The sequence below is a fragment of the Phallusia mammillata genome, chromosome 5, assembly GCF_965637545.1.
Source record: "Phallusia mammillata chromosome 5, kaPhaMamm4.hap1.1, whole genome shotgun sequence".
Classification (NCBI taxonomy): Eukaryota; Metazoa; Chordata; class Ascidiacea; order Phlebobranchia; family Ascidiidae; genus Phallusia; species Phallusia mammillata.
In genome coordinates, this window is record NC_137256.1 from 5580742 (window position 1) to 5598598 (window position 17857).

The 17857-nt window shown below is 40.7% G+C and overlaps 2 protein-coding genes across 2 annotated transcripts; one reads left to right on the plus strand and one right to left on the minus strand.

Moving 5' to 3' along the window:
• The first annotated feature begins 1687 nt into the window (after positions 1-1687).
• LOC145228174 (uncharacterized) lies at positions 1688-4234 on the plus strand. Its single transcript, XM_080093175.1, has 3 exons — positions 1688-2024; positions 2521-3678; positions 3909-4234. The coding sequence occupies exons 1-3, from the start codon at positions 1688-1690 to the stop codon at positions 4232-4234; spliced, it is 1821 nt and encodes a 606-aa protein (XP_079949301.1).
• Positions 4235-6056: 1822 nt separating this feature from the next.
• On the minus strand, positions 6057-17826 carry LOC145228175 (complement C3-like). Its single transcript, XM_080093176.1, has 27 exons — positions 17764-17826; positions 17171-17331; positions 16927-17050; positions 16061-16136; positions 15773-15883; positions 15627-15712; positions 15235-15374; positions 14542-14593; positions 13969-14138; positions 13778-13907; positions 13491-13700; positions 13291-13375; positions 12893-13052; positions 12219-12454; positions 11869-11993; positions 11657-11802; positions 11260-11434; positions 10983-11128; positions 10427-10556; positions 10001-10155; positions 9049-9170; positions 8394-8453; positions 8148-8243; positions 7152-7249; positions 6942-7030; positions 6761-6846; positions 6057-6520 (listed from the first exon to the last, which is right to left on the minus strand). The coding sequence occupies exons 2-27, from the start codon at positions 17243-17245 to the stop codon at positions 6337-6339; spliced, it is 3267 nt and encodes a 1088-aa protein (XP_079949302.1). The 5' UTR covers positions 17246-17331; positions 17764-17826; the 3' UTR covers positions 6057-6336.
• Between the last annotated feature and the right edge of the window lie 31 nt (positions 17827-17857).

A 17857-nucleotide genomic window follows, 5' to 3' on the forward strand; every position in this document is an offset into this window, starting at 1 on the left:
TGCCAAAATAACAATTGTTACGCAACAAAGAAAGTAACAATTACATAGGTATTGTCTTATTGCACATTTGTGTGTTGTGTCAAAATGTCAGAAATGCTGTTTTATATTATTTAATTTGTTTTTCAATTAATAAGCTGTTGATTAGTAGTGGAGAACTTAGTGGCGATCTACCAGTCTAAAGCAGGCGATCGACCAGTCGATCGCGATCGACGTGTTGGCCACACCTGATATAACACAAGCAAACAAAATTTTCTACCTATAACTTGGTATGACTGATTCCTTCTTCCACTATAATGGCAAACTTGCTATTGGACACAAACAGCTTTCAGGTTGTTTTAAAAAAAGTTCTGGTTCGTATCGGCTTTCGAACTTGTGCTTGAGAAAAGTTTAGAAATGGACAAACAAAGATGGTTAGCCACATTATTAACTTCACAGCTGTAACGGACAGTAACGCTCCCCTACAACAAAAACCTTTCCCGCCGTTGCAACCATCACACCATACATGTATTGTTACGTCATAACTGCCGACCTTGTGTGTGTCCTACTTTCACAGTTTCCTTCGTTCCACACGTGTAGTGTGGTAAGTCTTTCAGCAGTATTTAAGTTGTACTGTATGTATTTAATTTCGCTGTATTGGACAAGTTTATGTTATATAAGTTGCATTGTTTGGACTGTTTGGTAATTGTGACGTTTTTTGGTTATATTTGGTTTAGGTGGCAAAAAATCCGTTTTAAATCACTGAAAATAAAGTGCATCTGAAACCGGCTATCTTATTCTGACAGTCAAGAGACTGTAAGGTAGAATTAGCGAGAAGGCTTGAATTCGACATCATTTAAAACGGTTTTGCTTTGCTGTGGCAATAGTCCTCAGAGAAATGTCTGATGAAAGAGAGAATGTTCCTTCTACATCGCAGGAACTGTTTGACGTGATTGATGTTGTCAGGCAAGAAACAACTAACGAAGGCGCCCCGTCTGTTAAAGGTTCTGTGCGAAGTGTCAAGGGCACTGCCAGTGCGAGTGCTCGCCGTGAAGCCGAAGCTGCAGCATTGAGGCTGGAACAACTTAAACGGCGATGTGCTCTTAGGTCCAAGGCGTTGGACATGGAACTGGACCTGAAAGCCAGAAAACAAAATTTGGAAATGGAGCTCGAATTGGAGTTAGACAAAGCCCAAGAAGAATTCGAGTTGGCCGGCCGAGTTTGCTGCTGATACAGTAAGCGAGTCTGACTCATGTGAGTCTTCACATGGATGGGATCATACCCCGATCAAAAAGCCTAACCCTGTAGTGCTAGTGGAACACGCAAAGGTTTCTGCAAAGGCACAGGACTGCAATCAGGAAGTAACGTCTAACACTTATAGGCATACTAAGCCGTTAACGCGTGCCCAAATTGAACAGACATTAAAAGATAATACAGAACGAACAACGAATGTGAACTCGACAGACAAACCACTTGCACCAGCCAAGTCACAGGTTTTTGTCGGGCCTTCTCGAGTCCTCCCAGCGAAGGCAGAGGGATTCGGTCCTGTGGTTGCCACCTGCGCAGAAGCCACTGGGCCGGCACATTTAAAAAAGAGTATCAGAACGCAACAATAAAATCTTACCCTCATGGTCCACCGGCGACTACTGAGAATTGGTATGTAATTGCAGAAACTATAAAACAAGGTTTTAATTTACCGAAACTGTCATTAATGAAGTACGACGGCGACCCTATTAACTATCACAAGTTTATGAACGACTTCGATCGGCAGATAAACAAGGCGTATTTATCTGATGCTGAGAAGCTGGGATATCTCTGTGAATTTTGCACTGGAAATTCTCTGACCAACATTTTGGAATGCAAAAGCATGCCTCCCGAATTAGGATACAGGGAGGCATTGGATATACTCCACAGGAGACATGGGAGATTAGACCTTGTAGTAAGAGCACATATGGACAGATTGACGCAACGCCCACAATTAAAGGATAGCGACTTCCAGGGCTTGGGACAGTTTCGTGCACAAGCTGCAGAAAGTTACAAGTTGTTCAGTTAGTGGGACTGTAAATACACGCTCGATCTGCCTCAAAATGTTGAGGCCGTTGTGCAGCGCTTGCCGCATAGTGCAATTAGACGGTTCATCACTAAATCATCCGAACTTCGTTTACGAAATCAGCCAGTGACCTTTCAGACTTTGCTGGATCTTTTGGAATTGTTGGTAGAGGATACACTCTCGCCAATGATGAGGTTTATTTCCGACGAGGAACGTAAGTCAAGTTACCAATAAAGGCAAGTTCTCGGGTCGAGTCGCAGCTACATACTCGACAGTGTCGGGTGAAGACTCATTTGTGAATCACGATCTGCCGGGACGGACCCTTGCATGCCCACAATGCGGGTCGTCACATTTTTTGTGGAAATGTGAGGCCTTGAAGAGCCAACCGGTAAAGGAACGCCATGCCCTAGTGCGGCGTAACAAGCTGTGCTTTAACTGTTTTCGTCCCGAGCATTGTGCGGACGAATGTACATCCAATTATGTGTGTCGTGTAGACGGTTGTGGGAAAAGGCACCACACGCTACTGCATTGGTCGCAACCTTCTGGCCCATCCGGGCAATCTTCTAGCGCTTTAGCGGGAGTTGACGGATCCGCCCTGCCTGGAATATCCGCTGCTACTCTGCGAACTCACTCTGTGCGACTTAAGGTCGTGCCAGTTACCGTCTCGGATAAAGATTGTAAACCCCATTTCACACATGCCTTTCTTGACGACGGGTCAGACACGTCATTGTGCTCTGCAGCATTGGCAAAGAAACTGGGACTAAGCGGTGTTGAAGACAACTTGACAATTACTACCGTAAACGGAACGCAGACATTGCGCAGTCGAAAAGTTTCGCTATACGTACAAGGCCTGAACGATGGCGCATGTTTTTTGTTGAAAGATGTTAGGGTCGTTCCCAAGTTACCCAACCTACAAGGCAGCATTCCTACTGTGGATGATATAAAGCGGTATCCGAACTTTCGGGATCTCAAGTTCTCTACAATAAACTGTCCGAATGTCGACTTCCGATGTTTACGAGGCTCACGGCCGATGTTTACGATTCGCACTGGTTTGGGTTGGTGTTTGTTTGGCCCAGGAAAAAAGCAGGACACTGAGAACGCGAACGTAAATCACATACACGCTGACACAAAGCTACATTATCAATTGGAGCAATTATATAGTACTGAGTTTCAAGATAAACGTTCAAGTGACCTTGGACTTTCACTTAATGACAAACGAGCTCTTTCAATCATGAAAAACAGTGTCATTAAAGTGAATGGACATTACCAGATAGCCTTGCCTTGGAAATCGCCTGAACCCATTCTGCCCTACAACAGGAGCTTGGCAGAACGACGCTTGTCACACTTAAAGCGCCGCCTCGACAAGGATAAGGAATTGCTTGAAAGGTACACAGAAAAGATGCAAGATTACTTGAAACAAGGATTTGCTCGAAAGATTCCCCCAGATAGCTTGCCATGTACAAAGCAAACATGGTACATTCCACATCACGCGACGGGTGGCAAATTCCGAATCGTTTTTGATTGCGCCGCTTCCTACAAACGAACTTCCTTGAACGACAAGTTGCTGCAAGGGCCTGACCTTACCAATAGCCTTGTCGGAGTGCTCTTACGCTTTCGCCAAGAAATGATTGCCTTTGCCGCTGACATAAAAGGCATGTTTCACCAGGTTAGGGTTTTCGATTTCTGTGGTGGCCGAACGGGGATACAAGCCTGCCGCCAGTGGACTATCAAATGTTGGTACATTTGTTCGGTGCCACATCATCGCCTAGTTGCGCGAGCTTCGCGCAGCGTAAGGCTGCGCTCGACCAGAACGACATGTTTTCGCATGATGCTATTGAGACCATTTTGAAAAAATTTTATGTCGACGACTGCCTCAAATCAGCGTCGTCAGTTACGCAAGCCACTGCGCTAATCAGGGACATAACCGAGGTTTTGCGTGAGGGCGGATTTCACCTGACGAAATTTCTTAGCAACTCGACAGCCGTCCTCGAGTCTGTTAGCGAACCAGATCGCTCAAGTGCAGTGCTGAACTTGGATTTGTCGGACTTACCAAATGAAAAAACATTGGGAATTCAGTGGAACATGGCCAATGACAGCTTTGGGGTTCGAGTGAATATAAAACAAAAGCCGCATTCCCGTCGCGGAATGCTCTCAATGATCAGTCAGGTCTACGACCCACTTGGATTTATTCAACCTTTTATGCTATGAAACGGCTAATGCAGTCTCTTTGCAACCAGCAACTTGATTGGGACGATCCACTGCCCGAAAGTCCCAATGCAGTCATCGTTTCAACACAGCTGCACTGCTTTGGCGATGCCTGCGAGACCGGGTTTGGTGCGATGTGTTATCTTCGCTTTGTGGACTCAAACGGGAATATTCACTGTTCATCGGTGCTTGGAAAATCTCGTGTGACCCCTTTAAAACCTGTCACAATACCGCGACTGGAACTTGTCGCTGCTGTAACTACAGTTACATTAGGGACAATGATTGTTCATGAATTGGACTATGACGTAGACAATGTGTTGTTTTGGTCTGACTCGACAACTGTGCTACACTACATACACAATACTGCTCGCCGTTTTCAGACGTTTGTGCTTACTTGAGGCAGCGTAACTTTGTTGTGTTTCGTTTCTGACCTTCTGTCGTTTTGTGTAAATAACTTCTTTTCCACGTTCGTTATTTAGGGGCCGGTATGTAACGGACAATAACGCTCCCCTACAACAAAAACCTTTCCCGCCGTTGCAACCATCACACCATACATGTATTGTTACGTCATAACTGCCGACCTTGTGTGTGTCCTACTTTCACAGTTTCCTTCGTTCCACACGTGTAGTGTGGTAAGTCTTTCAGCAGTATTTAAGTTGTACTGTATGTATTTAATTTCGCTGTATTGGACAAGTTTATGTTATATAAGTTGCATTGTTTGGACTGTTTGGTAATTGTGACGTTTTTTGGTTATATTTGGTTTAGGTGGCAAAAATTCCGTTTTAAATCACTGAAAATAAAGTGCTTCTGAAACCGGCTATCTTATTCTGACAGTCAAGAGACTGTAAGGTAGAATTAGCGAGAAGGCTTGAATTCTACAACAGCGAAAGCCTTTGCATGGACTGATATTGCCAAAACCCTTGGCGAAATATACATAAAGTGAGAACTAAGGTATATTTCTCTATTTCGTGCGACCCTGCGTTTTGTATGCTTTTAGGATTAGGTTAATGCGAAGAACAGTTATCATTAGTTGAAGGGGATGGATGATAATACTAACTACACTTTGAATGGACACAAAACTCGAGTGAAATTCACTTTCACTCATAGGCCAGCAGTGATTCCCAACCTATGTTGTACGTATTTACTTAACTAATCAGCCTTGGCTTCGGGCGAAACTCGTTTGTTTTCACATGCATTCATAATTACCATGCAACCTATAGCGGGTCGAGAAAATGAATATGCTAGCTGGGTCGAGAAAAGGGGTCTGTATCTCGGTCCACCCATTCAAACACGGTTTATTGCTTAGTCTTAGGTCAGGGGTGTGCAACCTTTGTTACTGTGGGGCCAAATGCAATTGCCAAAATCAGATCGCGGGCCGCACCTGTGTATAAAACACTTTGTTGCTTACCAAATGTGCTTAACTACAAGTAACATTCGCATTTGATTCTAGTCACATATTGCCAGGTCGCTGAAAAATAGCATCGGACGCATTAATCTGCTCAAAAATATATAATAGTTGGACCCGTTTGTCATTACATTTGAAATCCAAGCGTCTCTGCGGACCGCACACATATTAATCATGGGCCGCATTTGGCCTCCGTCTTAGGTGCTAAGTCATCGTTTGTCGCTTCGACAGCTCCTTATGTCCATGTCTGAACGTGTAGGTCGGTGCCAAAATGTGTGACTTAAAACAAGACCTTTATGGCGGCGTTGGTGACGTGTAAAAACGCTTAAAAAAGCAAACAACATTTTAACAAATAATCTTGCTATTTTGTTTAAAATACTTGTAAAGTAAACCTGCGAAATCTCTTCTGCTCGGTCAACTGCAGCATCTGTTTTCACTTTCTAGTCACTTGAAAGAGTTTTAGTATTTGCAACGAATAACGATGACTTGTAGGCTACACAAATTACATAGCAATGAAATAGCCTACACGTTTCATGTGTTTTACCAAACAAGTTTGTGAACACGCGTTGAATTGGAAATTGGTTCGAATCTAATACAATCTTAAGGAGATAACAAAGGGACATAATGAAAGTTCGTGTGATTTTAAGATATATGAAGCTTTGGAGCAGATATGAAGCTATAAGTCGCGCCCAAAGCGATATTAGCCACATCCACGAGTAACCATTTTCCTTAAATTGTCATGCAGCATGCACACTCGCTTGCGCAGGCATTTTTTGGTTCCAAAGGCAGCTGGTGAAACGCATTCTACTCTGAGAAGATTTTTGCATTTCCTTTCAGCCTGCGCAACTTCAATAATGGCAGTCTCATGCAAGACGTATAAGTAACTAAAAAAATGTTCACATCAGTTTTACATTGATGAAAATGATAAAATCGTTTCGTTGTGTAATAAATATAAAATAACTATTGTGCCATATTACACTGAATCAGAGGTGTGAGTCAGGACGGGCAAAATTTGGCCCCGCTTACAACTTGTAAACTGACTACACATGCGTATTTTACCTTCATCTGTAGTCTTTTTTTGTTAACTTTTTTCTATAAAGCTACGTCTCCATCATAACACTTACGAAGGTGTGCCGTCCGGGTTAGTTGCTCTTTGTGGCTCGTTTCCATAAATGATTAGGTTGCGACCTGGTTTGATTACATCTATATTCTGGAGAGAAAAAAAACGTTTTAAAAATTTACCAAGGTTTACAGGTTATTGGTAACAAAAGACCTTCACCATGTGCACTAATAATGTAAACTAACCGGGTGCTTGGTGAGCGCTATATCGCGGCAATTTTCAAAGCAATCAAATCTCATTCGGAAAGTCTTTTTGCCTTTTGTTAGCTCCAAACCTAGCGGATAAAAAAATATTTTCTATATTGACACGACAGCAGTTAAGTTAGAAAACAAATTAAAACACGAGTATGGGAGCGGCTGTTAACATAACACAACAAAAATAGAATGGAACTTTACCCTTTTTGGGATTATGTAGAACTTCTGCGTCAAATTCGACAAAGTTTGGTGGTTGGTTTTTTCGTACCTCAGTCACAACCACATAAAATAAATAACTCCTGCAAACGTAAAAACATGTATTATCTTTTAAACCAGGGGTTCCCAACCTGTGGTACGCGTACCACTAGTGGTACGTCAGGGCTTTTCAGGTGGTACGCGAGTAGCTTCCGGTTTTTTCTCAAAAACCTGGATTTACAACTTTATATTTTGTTTATCTGATTTTGCTTACAAAAAAAATTCTCCAAGCTTCTTCTTATTGTTATACGTAACTATTCCTGTTGTTTCGTATCATTACGATCTTCAAAATACAGGTTATGTCAATTGTCAACAAGAAGCACAACTGCTTTGAAAAACCGTAAATGCTGTGGGACAGTGGGCATTAATTATGTCGAATGATTGCTCTTGATAGATATCATCTACTATTTTATAGCTTAAGCTACAAATAGCGTTGAATAATGCTAGTGTTGTAAGCTAAAAATAGATAAAAATGTTCAATAACGGTTACGTATGAAGACGTAGTTTATGCTTCGTAGTAGTGCATAGGAATGTGAGCAGATATTTTCCGTCACGATGATCATCAAGTCAAAAATTTGAAACCGACTAGGTGCGCCCGGAAATGACTTTCGGTGCGTTGCAAGTTATGGTGCACCGCGCATCGACCAATTGGTGGACAGTAAACAAAAATCTCATTAAATTTCGTTGTGGTGCTTTAGTGTTATTTTAGTAGGCCAATATTATTCTTCTGAATAAAATATGATTCGATCAAATTAGTAGTTCTGCAAGAAGTGGTACGCGTGGCAGTACAGAGCGTCCAAGCGGTACGAGATCGCAAAAAGGTTGGGAACCCCTGTTTTAAACTGATGTGAAAATTAACGAAGTTCGTGTCTTAGCAGAAAGTCGTGTCAAAAAGAAAAACCCAAGAAAAAAGTCTGCAGTAGAAAGTAAAACAAAACTAGCCTTTCGATAGCTTCGACCACAGAGTCATGACAACCAACTTTCGAATATCTCATGCAAGTTTCCTCCCATTCAGCGCAGCGTCTTTTCCTCAAACCTCTGAAAACGTTACATTTTTAGCTCTCTATTAACTATTATTTGTTATCCACAACATAATTACGTTATGTTTAACAAATTTAAGAAATCGATTTTAACACTAGGAAATCGAAATAAACATTTGCAGGCTGGATGTAATCCGATCGTATGTACCTGTTATTACCAACTGGAAGTATGATGCACTTTGTGTCCGTTGCGACTTCTTCACGAGTCCTAAACATCATACTTTAAGAAAATGGCAGAAAACCAAGTCACGGGCTTGATTCGGGCCTGACTTTACACTCGTGTCAGTATTTTTTTGAACAAATTTAACCGGCCAATAAGTAGCCAGTTGCTGGACCTGACCTAATGTCCAACTACCCTAAAACGCCTTGTTCAAGACCAATCGTCTATTATTGTCCATTGTGTTTCTTGTCTTGATCTTTTCTGAGGCTTCAATGCATAGGCATGTCAATCAAACTTTCGGGCCTAAACTGGCTTCTTAAAAACGATTCGGGTTCGGGCCAGGTTTCGGGCTCCAATTTCAGGCCCGTTTACAACTCTGTATTGTAGGACAAATAACCACAATGGTATAGCGTCACATTGGGCAATATAATTGGGCCAATTAAATAAAAGATGTCTGCTTAACCAATTTCCTAAAGTACCGTCTGCGCACGTATCGGGCCAAGACGCAAAAAAATTAACCGTTAGTAGAAAATGTTACTTGTCACTGAAAAACTATGACTAACTTTTCAAAATATTTAATCTTTTAATGTAATACGCAGTAACCTTTTTCTTTAATTAGGATATGATTCGTACCCATTGTTACCTGCACTTTGGACATCCTCCTTCCGCACATTTGCAAATCCGTTGCGACCTTTCTGCAGCGTTGTTGCAAGCTACTCGAAGTTCAACACGATCGTCCAATGCGTAGAATTTTGAACATGAAATCTGAGTGCAAGTTTCAAATCAGTTACGAAAATACCGATCTACCTTGACACCCTAATTTTGGATTGCAAACGATAAAGTGAATAACGTTACGTTTATTTTTGAGTTAATTTTTCTTTCAAAATTTATAAATACAACAAAATATGCTGAATGCTCACTTTGCAGAACAAATTAAAAAATACATGCAAGTAAACTAGTACTTACAATAAAAATACTGGAAGAGCTACATATTTGTTAATACATTATTCCTGGCAACAACAGTTTATACAAGTGAAATAGGTTTAATCGTTTTGAACGTAACTTGGGTGAGAGTTAGGTTTAAGTATAAAATTTCACCAAATTGCTTACAAAGGACTAAAATATAGATGACGCTTTATAGTATGTCCTGGTTGCCCAAGTTTAATCCCCTCTCCCAATTACCCATGTATTCTTTAGAGCCCCCTTCATTGATACGAACCCCAAACAGAGCCGTGTGCCCACTTTAATAACCACTCGTTTCAAAGAACAACAGCAGCTTTTTTGTGGCTGTTTGCCCACCAACAAAATTTATCAGCATTTTCACCACGTAATGTACTTGGTTCAGCTTTTGTCTAGTGCAACTTCTATGTAACGCCTCATTGGACTGAACACTGAATCATTTATAGAAACAAGCTATCGTAAATATACACCTTGATAATCGTTGGACAAACTGCACTGTTCAGTGTATTTGATGACATATTATGACAAAATGCCACAATACGGGCCCAGAGCACGACATACATCAACCAGTCATTCAAATTTGATAACGTGTACCACTCGCAATTATTACAAGAAATGAAAATTATCAATTTTACCTCGGGATTGTAGTAATCGTAGACTGTTATGGCAGCTGGCTGAGGGTCTTTTATGATACTTTCTTGTCTCAGGTTGAATGACAAAACCGTAGCTTCCTCGTTGATTGCACTTAGGTAAAATTTTACCGAGTTGTCACTGATTTCATATCTGTCGGCTGAAGAAATTCGAAACCACTCATTACGTGAAAGAACTGTAAACTGAAGTAAAACGTTCGCGCCGTGCACAAAAGTTTCGTGGTCACAAAAATAGTTTTAGTTTATAAAGATGCACTGCATTTTAAACATGACGAGTCGAGATAAAAATTGCTTCACAGCTTTGACAAAAAAATAATACATTTTGCAAGCTTATTCGAACAGTAATATAAAACTCATAAAACCGAAAAGTTTTAAAAGATTTACTTTTATTGAAAGTAACTCGATACGTACCAGTACCGTCAACCCGGTGGCTTCTTTCTATGTTATCGATACTTTGACGAACTGGACCAAAACCAGATATAAGACCGACGTCAACTATGGATATGTTGGTGTACTGATTTTCCAGTTTGCGAATACTAATCTGCGCACAGAATAGCAGACACCACAAATACTGATAAATTATTGTGGTGTGAAAAGCGTAAATAAACAGTGGAAGAAACGGAAATTAATCCAATTTTTAAAACATAGTATTGCAAAAAATTTTCGCATTACTTAATTTAACATTAGCGGAAGTAACAATTGGTGAACCCGACGTGCTAAGTTTATTGAAGCTCAGTTACGTTTCAAACAAGTGCACAAGTCACGTTGCGTTGCGACAAGAGTCTTTATCTGTGACAGGGATGGACAATTGCCAAAGTGTTTTGGGACATAAACAATATCGATGATATCGGTGTTAGAAAAGAGTTACCACAATCGCCAAATTTACGATTTTGGATCTCAGGTTATAAGACTGTATTTGGTTGAAAGGTAAAAGCTTCTTTAATCTGAATCGATTTTTCATGTTTACCCTGAGGTTGAGATATGTTTGAGGGTCATCCACGTCCTGGGGATCACGGATCAATCTGGTCGTGACTGCGATCTGGAACTGGCAATTCTCGCCATCAACGTTTTCTCTCCATGTGCATCTGTACGATATCGATGCTTCACCGACGCCTTAGTGAAAACGACATTTCAATAGTGATTGAATGCAGCAGCATAAAAAAGATAGCAGCCATATAGGAAATAACATTCATCGGACAAGTGTATTTTTCACGGTTGCTTGTTTTCGTATAGCAGCAACCCACCTTCGATGTTTACGTCAACCGGTGTTCCTATGACGTTATTTGGAACCTCAAGTTCATGACGCACAACTTCATTTGACTGGTCCAATGCAATCTTCATAGGTTGGTTTTGCCAGTCAGCACCAGCGAAGATAGACGAAAATGTGACGTTCATATTAATGAGTGGAGGTTCTGTGTTCTTTAAACAAAAACAATTTGTTCATTTCTTTATACGTGAGTCAAGTTTCAGCTACATTGAATTCTTCGTTAAGTACTATATGCTATGAAAAAAAAAACAATAATAATTTATTTTCCCCGAAACTTTACTTGCTACACATTTATATCGAAGCAGGCACGACTGGCAATGCAATAATATAGCAACATAAACATAATGATTCACAAACTAGGTCTTGCAACTCACGATCATGTGAATCCACTTCATGTATTCGGCAGAGGCTTGCAGAGCCATCACTGTGTCTTGAGTAGTTTCTATTCCACCAAAACTGTTTCGTTGCTCAACTAGCCAGAGAGCCATCTTATGAACCCGTGACATTTCATCTTCGGTTGCTGGTGAAAAACAAAACAATAAAGTCCTGTTTACCCAAATTAAACAAAACTTCCACAGGCACCCACCAAACTCGGAAACAAGGGCGATCTGGGCCAGGAGAGCGTAAGAAGTTGTTTCAACCCGTCCCGCTTGACCACCGGCGCTTTGGCAGTAGATATGCTGCGCGGTTTCAGTGCACAAGTCATGCAATCTAGTTCAAAAGAATGTTAATAAGCAAACTAAAATGTATATAATGAACAGGCCAAAACCATTTAAACATATGTATGCGTATGTTGTCTAGGAACTACATTGGTTCATTTTATCAGGGTACAACACAAAAATATATCTAATGTTTGCTGGTAAACTTTTTTAATCCCTCTCTGTTCCAAACCCGAAACGCCACTTTCCAATGTCAACCTCCATATGGCTATTTTACCTGTTGTTCCATGCGCGTGCAAGATTTTCGTAACCCTCGTTCATTGCAAGTCCGTACGCCGTCACAGCTGTTACGTATGTGTTATTCATCATAGCGGTCGACTGGTCGTCCAGAAAACGCAACGCATCGTTTTTCGCCTCAGTAAGATTTCTTGTCAGATGTGGACAAGCCCGCTCAGCTATGCCAAGTGTCACAGTCACGTAAGCCGTCATCGCGATATCACCTTGAACTAAGCCCTTCAAAAAAATTGTTTTGGTAAAATTCCGTTGGCCCAAAACCAACTAGGAGGAAAACACTTGGTGTAAACCAGAACTTTTCAAATGTAAGTTGTAGGGCTAGTAATGCGACGAACCCGCCCCAAGAGGTTCAGGCCAAAACCGAATTTTCAGCCAAAATGTCGAATAATTTCGCCCGAACCTAAAATCTCCGTTCTGATTTTTTTTCAAGAGATTTTGTTCAACCTGGCCCAAAGCTGAACATCAAAATATTTTGCAGACAACGATGCTTGTGTTTTCCAAACACAACAAACAGGTAAATTAATGTTCAAAATTTGCGATGTTGAAGTTACACCAAAATAATTGGCCTACACCAAAAATATTGACAAAACAGCATATCCGGTCTAAAACTATAGTGCATCATTGCGGTAAACAATAGGTGAAACCTTTGCGACATACATCCATATCTTGGTATAATATAGGGGTGATTTCCACAAATCTGCCATCTTGCTTTTGCTGCTCCATTAACCAAACCAGCGACGAACAAATGGGTGCCGGATCAAGATCTACCATAATGTCTCGAGCCTCCACGAACACTCGGTCCACAAAAGCGTTCAACCTAAAAAAATTGTCAAAAAAATTTTTGGGGAGGTGTTGGGCAGCGTACGGTTACAAAAAAATACGTTCTTTTAGCAGACGGTAGGTAGTTCAAAAATGTTGCAGTTAGTAGTTTAAAAACGATTTTGCCGTAACAACTTTACGATTCCATGTTGTTTACCATTGATATATTTTGTCTATATTTGGAAGTAACACTTCGAACATATAGAGTTTTAGTGTAAACATTTTACAAGACTCACCAAACACTTGGTGGATAACTGTAAAATATTGCCCAGGCTCTCCTACCAACGCTGTGTGACCGCCACTTTAACTGAATTGACCAACCTAAAAGCGAAACACATTCGTTATCCATTGTGAAATCATATTTCCTGTAAATTTTGTACAGTCGTCTTTATGTATAGTTTCTATAGCTTAAGACCAACCAAGTTAAGGAGTTCACCTTGCCGAATATAGTCAATCACTTGCTGCTCTTCTAGGCCGCCTGTTAACACCTGACCTGTGGCCAGTCGATATTTATGTATGAAAACAATAGGGGCTGTCCGAAACATATTTGATTCGCCGTCGCCTGCTGGTTGATGAATCAAGTTCTGCAGGTTGTTGTATCTGTTGGTGATCGGGTCTGGAGTCGCAATAGGCCCAACCACGTTGGCTTGAAATATAAATTTGTGTTAAACGGCTTTGCGTGATGAAAAGAGGATTCTCACCATATACTTCAGGCATTCTCACCATATGCATATATCCAACACTTTCGAGTATTAGGTTCAAAGCCGTCGTTTGGGACTAAAAAGCTAAAGGCTATGTTCTGAGGAGGAGTGAGAACAAAAGTCTTTGAGCTTTCGTTTAAAAGACCGCTTGGCTGTATGCAAAAAAATCCAAAAGTAAAAAAAAAATATTCAAGTGATAAACCAAAGCCGTACCTCAATTAGCAAATACTTCACAAGAAAGTCGTTTCCGGCCGCTGAGCCAGCAGCCATTTCTATGCTGGCACCTTTTGGGTCAGCTGGTATTTTGATGGGCATCACGGTGAAATAGGAAGACTTGGCTGAATTGCCCGGTACTCGTAATGTGGCAATCGTGTTCATTGTTTCTGTAGTTTGAACGAATGCATTCCGTTAGATACGAAAATACATTTGTCCGTAACCACGTATCTTTTGCCCAAGCAGTGATACACCAAAGTTTCAGTTTGCCAAAAGGTTTTGACAGAATATGCGATTAATGTGTTAACTCAGCCCAGGCGTTTCACAACCAATTACTTCAGTTGAATCGGACTGAAATATCCGGATCTTTGTGAAATTGGGACAAAAATTAACATACAAATGATTTGAAATGTGCTAAGGCTTAAACTAATAGACCCCAGTTTATTCGGATCTTCGCCTAACGTGGACTGGTCTGAGGTTTACTGTAATTAAACTGAAATTGTTTTTCTATAGTACGACCAAGTAAGTGTATCTAAAACGGGAAAATCGTTAAGTTAAACATGGCTGACTTACTTGAAGAGAATTGTGAACATAAGTCTTCGGAGTGTCTCAGTTGAACTCTCGCCTAAATATAATAAACACAAACGTGATGGTTTTTGCTCCAGAGTTGTAAACGGGACTGAAATTGGAGCCCGAATCCGCATCCTTTTAACTGCAACACTGCTGACAACTCTTACATCAGTGCTTATAAACGTTTATGCATTCATACGGTACAGCTACTAACACTGAGATTTGGCTTAGGCCAGGTCTGAGAAATTCTGGTGGGTGGCGCAATGGAGCATAGGCGTTTATGGTGCTGTTACACCAATTTGGGTTTATGGTAAGAATAATTGCTGAGTCAGCACTATAAACGCCAATGCTCTGTTGCGCCACCTACCAGAAGTTCCCAGACCGGGCCTAAGCCAAATCTCAGTGTTAGTAGTTCTACCCATTCATACCCATTGGGTTTTCGAAAATATTTTATACCCCCGTGCCTACAGTGACAGACAAAAATCTTATTGTATTATTAATATTAAGTTCTGAAGTACAATTGGCAGCTATTTCCGTATTCGGTGGTGTTATGTGTGTTCTTTAGCCATACTAAAACTTTACTTTTTAACAAATATGTCCGAACGTGCCTTTGTGTTAGAGTTATAGTACCCCTGATTTGTTGCTTCGTGCTCCTAAAACGTTTACAATAACCATGCAGTGTCCTATATAGTTTACCTCAATTTCATTCGGGTTGTAATTAAAGACTGAATAACGAATGCTGGCTTGTTCCATTAGCCGAACAGCGTGGGGAAGATAAAGTTGGATGAAGATATTTTCAAACACAAGAAGATTGGCTGGTTTGGCAACACAAAATCCTACAAAAAAATATACCAGTTTATTTCTTAACACCAAATATAAACAGTAAACAGTTGTATGCTGCGGAGAAGGGAAAAACTACAAAGAAAATTTTTGTTTATTTGTTGAAAGACAAATGCATTTTATATGTTCAACGCAAACTTGTGATAAATGTGTCGACGCCAAAAAAAAACTGAAACAAACAACGACTGATCAAGCAGTATAACAACCTTCTGGTTCTTGCGACAAAACCATAACATAACAGTTCTCACCATGACTGCTGGAACTGAAGCCGTTGAACTCAAAGGTGCTGATACTTCCTGGTACAGGCCTGGTTTGTGACCATTCACCGTCATTGCTAAACATATGTTTTTATAATCGGACATTATACAACTCAACCTTAAATACAAACACTTACTCTAAACGCCCGGTAATAAACAACCAATTTTCTTCAAAGTTTGTTCTTCGCTTCTTACGATCCTGCGCTTCACCAACTTTTTCAGCGCTATTAGATCTTCTAAACCTACCTCTAGAAAACCAAAGCAAAAACATACAGAATCATGATATTTTTGGCCTAGCGTTTCGTACACTGCGTTTTGGATTATGTTGATGTAGAGAACAATAATCACCGGAAACAGCGACTGTAAGGAGTTGATTTCACATTAAACTATCTTTTTTGTGTACCCAAAATAGCAGTAGGACTTACTTTCTTTTTAAACATAATTCTCCACTTTCGTTGTCTCTTCCGTTGCCTTCACAGTCTGCTAAAAACTTTCGGCGACCTGAAAAAGAGCTTGTTTGTATTACAACATCACTGGGGTTGTATAACAGAGTATGATCATTGTTATCCTAGTTTGTGACGAACTAACTTAAGCGAACTCGATATGGTCAAAACTGTTTAAAGTAAAAGCCCTTGAAGAACCCGAAAAGCCAAAAGTACAAAACTTTAAATAATGAAATAGTAAAACGGCAAAACATTGCGCAAACAAGGCGATGTGACCAACATCCAAAACCAATCTCGCGCAAGCTGAAGAAAGGTTGACTCTCCAAACATGATCCTTTCGTGCCTGCATAATCGCTAAGTAGCGCGTTCTACGCCAATCAGCGCAAGACAAAGTCCAAAGGCAAAATGAGGGAATGCTAAATTTGTAAGTTCAACTCTAAAGGTTAGCTGCGCACCACATAGTAAAAAAATACAATGTGCACGTGGCCAAATGTAGTTCATGGCATAGCTATAAGTCGGGCCGGGCTTTTCGGGCTTAGATTTTTCAAAAAACGGGCCTGCTTTGGCCTTTACTTTACACTCTGTGTCATTATTTATTTATTTAAATAAATTTAACCAGCTAAGTAGCTAGTTGCTGGACTTAACCTAATGTCAAACAGCCCTAAAACGCCATGTTCGAGACTGATTGTCTACTATTGTCTATTGTGTTTGTTGTCATGGTCTTTCCTGGGGCTTAATGTATAGGCCTGTCAATCAAACTTTCGGACCTAAACGGGCTTCTCAAAAACGTATTGGGTTCCGGCCAGGTCGGGCTCAAATATAATAAACAAATTATGTTTCCCCCTTACCCTTTGTTGTTTCAGTCACCATTACATCCACCTGTCGCTTTCGTCGCGGTACGGGTTGTGGGCAAATTGGTTGAGAGTATGTTGTTGGACGAAGGGCTTTGTTCACAATAAACAGTCCAGCTTTCTGAAAGCACGCAAAATTGTTATCAGAAGCACTAAACTAGTCATTGTCGGAAACAGAAATTTATAGTGTGGTCAACTAAAATACATACAAGCAAACTGCAAGTATTCTGATGAGTATTACCTCAAAAACGTCCTTGTTGTTGCTTCCGCCCTCACGAGAACAAGCGCTGTCGTACTGTTGCATTTTGTTCCACATTACGTCGCGCGTCAGACGACTGCCATTGTACACAAAGTAAGCTGCGCGATTCACCGCCGATAAATGAAATAGTGCGTTCGGATTGCCTTTGTAAAAGGTGGTTTAAACTTTTAAGACTTATTAGGTAAACGGACAGCTCTTTACAAATCCAGTTAAAAGTTAGTTTGTGTTTTCAAAAAACACTTCAAATGAATATAATTAACGAGGCAGACAACAATGCTTCTGATTCGACTTTTTAACGGGCTCACCGACCAGTGGCTTAATTTTTAGAGCGCGAGTCACGGAAAGACTACTGTAGTGGGTTCGAATCCCACCGTAGGCTAACATTTTTGTTTTACCCGGTGTAATAGTGTAATATGTCGACAAACAGGCTCAGTGTTACGCCTCCAATGGGCCGGGGAAGATTTTAACGTGTAAACATTCTGATAGGCAAAGGAGAAGGTGAAGTCCATGTTTTTCACATTTGACCTCTCTGCCAACCCAAACGTATTATGTTTATAGGACTAACTATAACTAACCTCGCACATTGATTGTTATGTCGTCTCCAGGTCGCGCCTCGCTCACCGATGTTGTAACTGTGAGTTCCTTTGAAACAAAAATACGACAAATCTG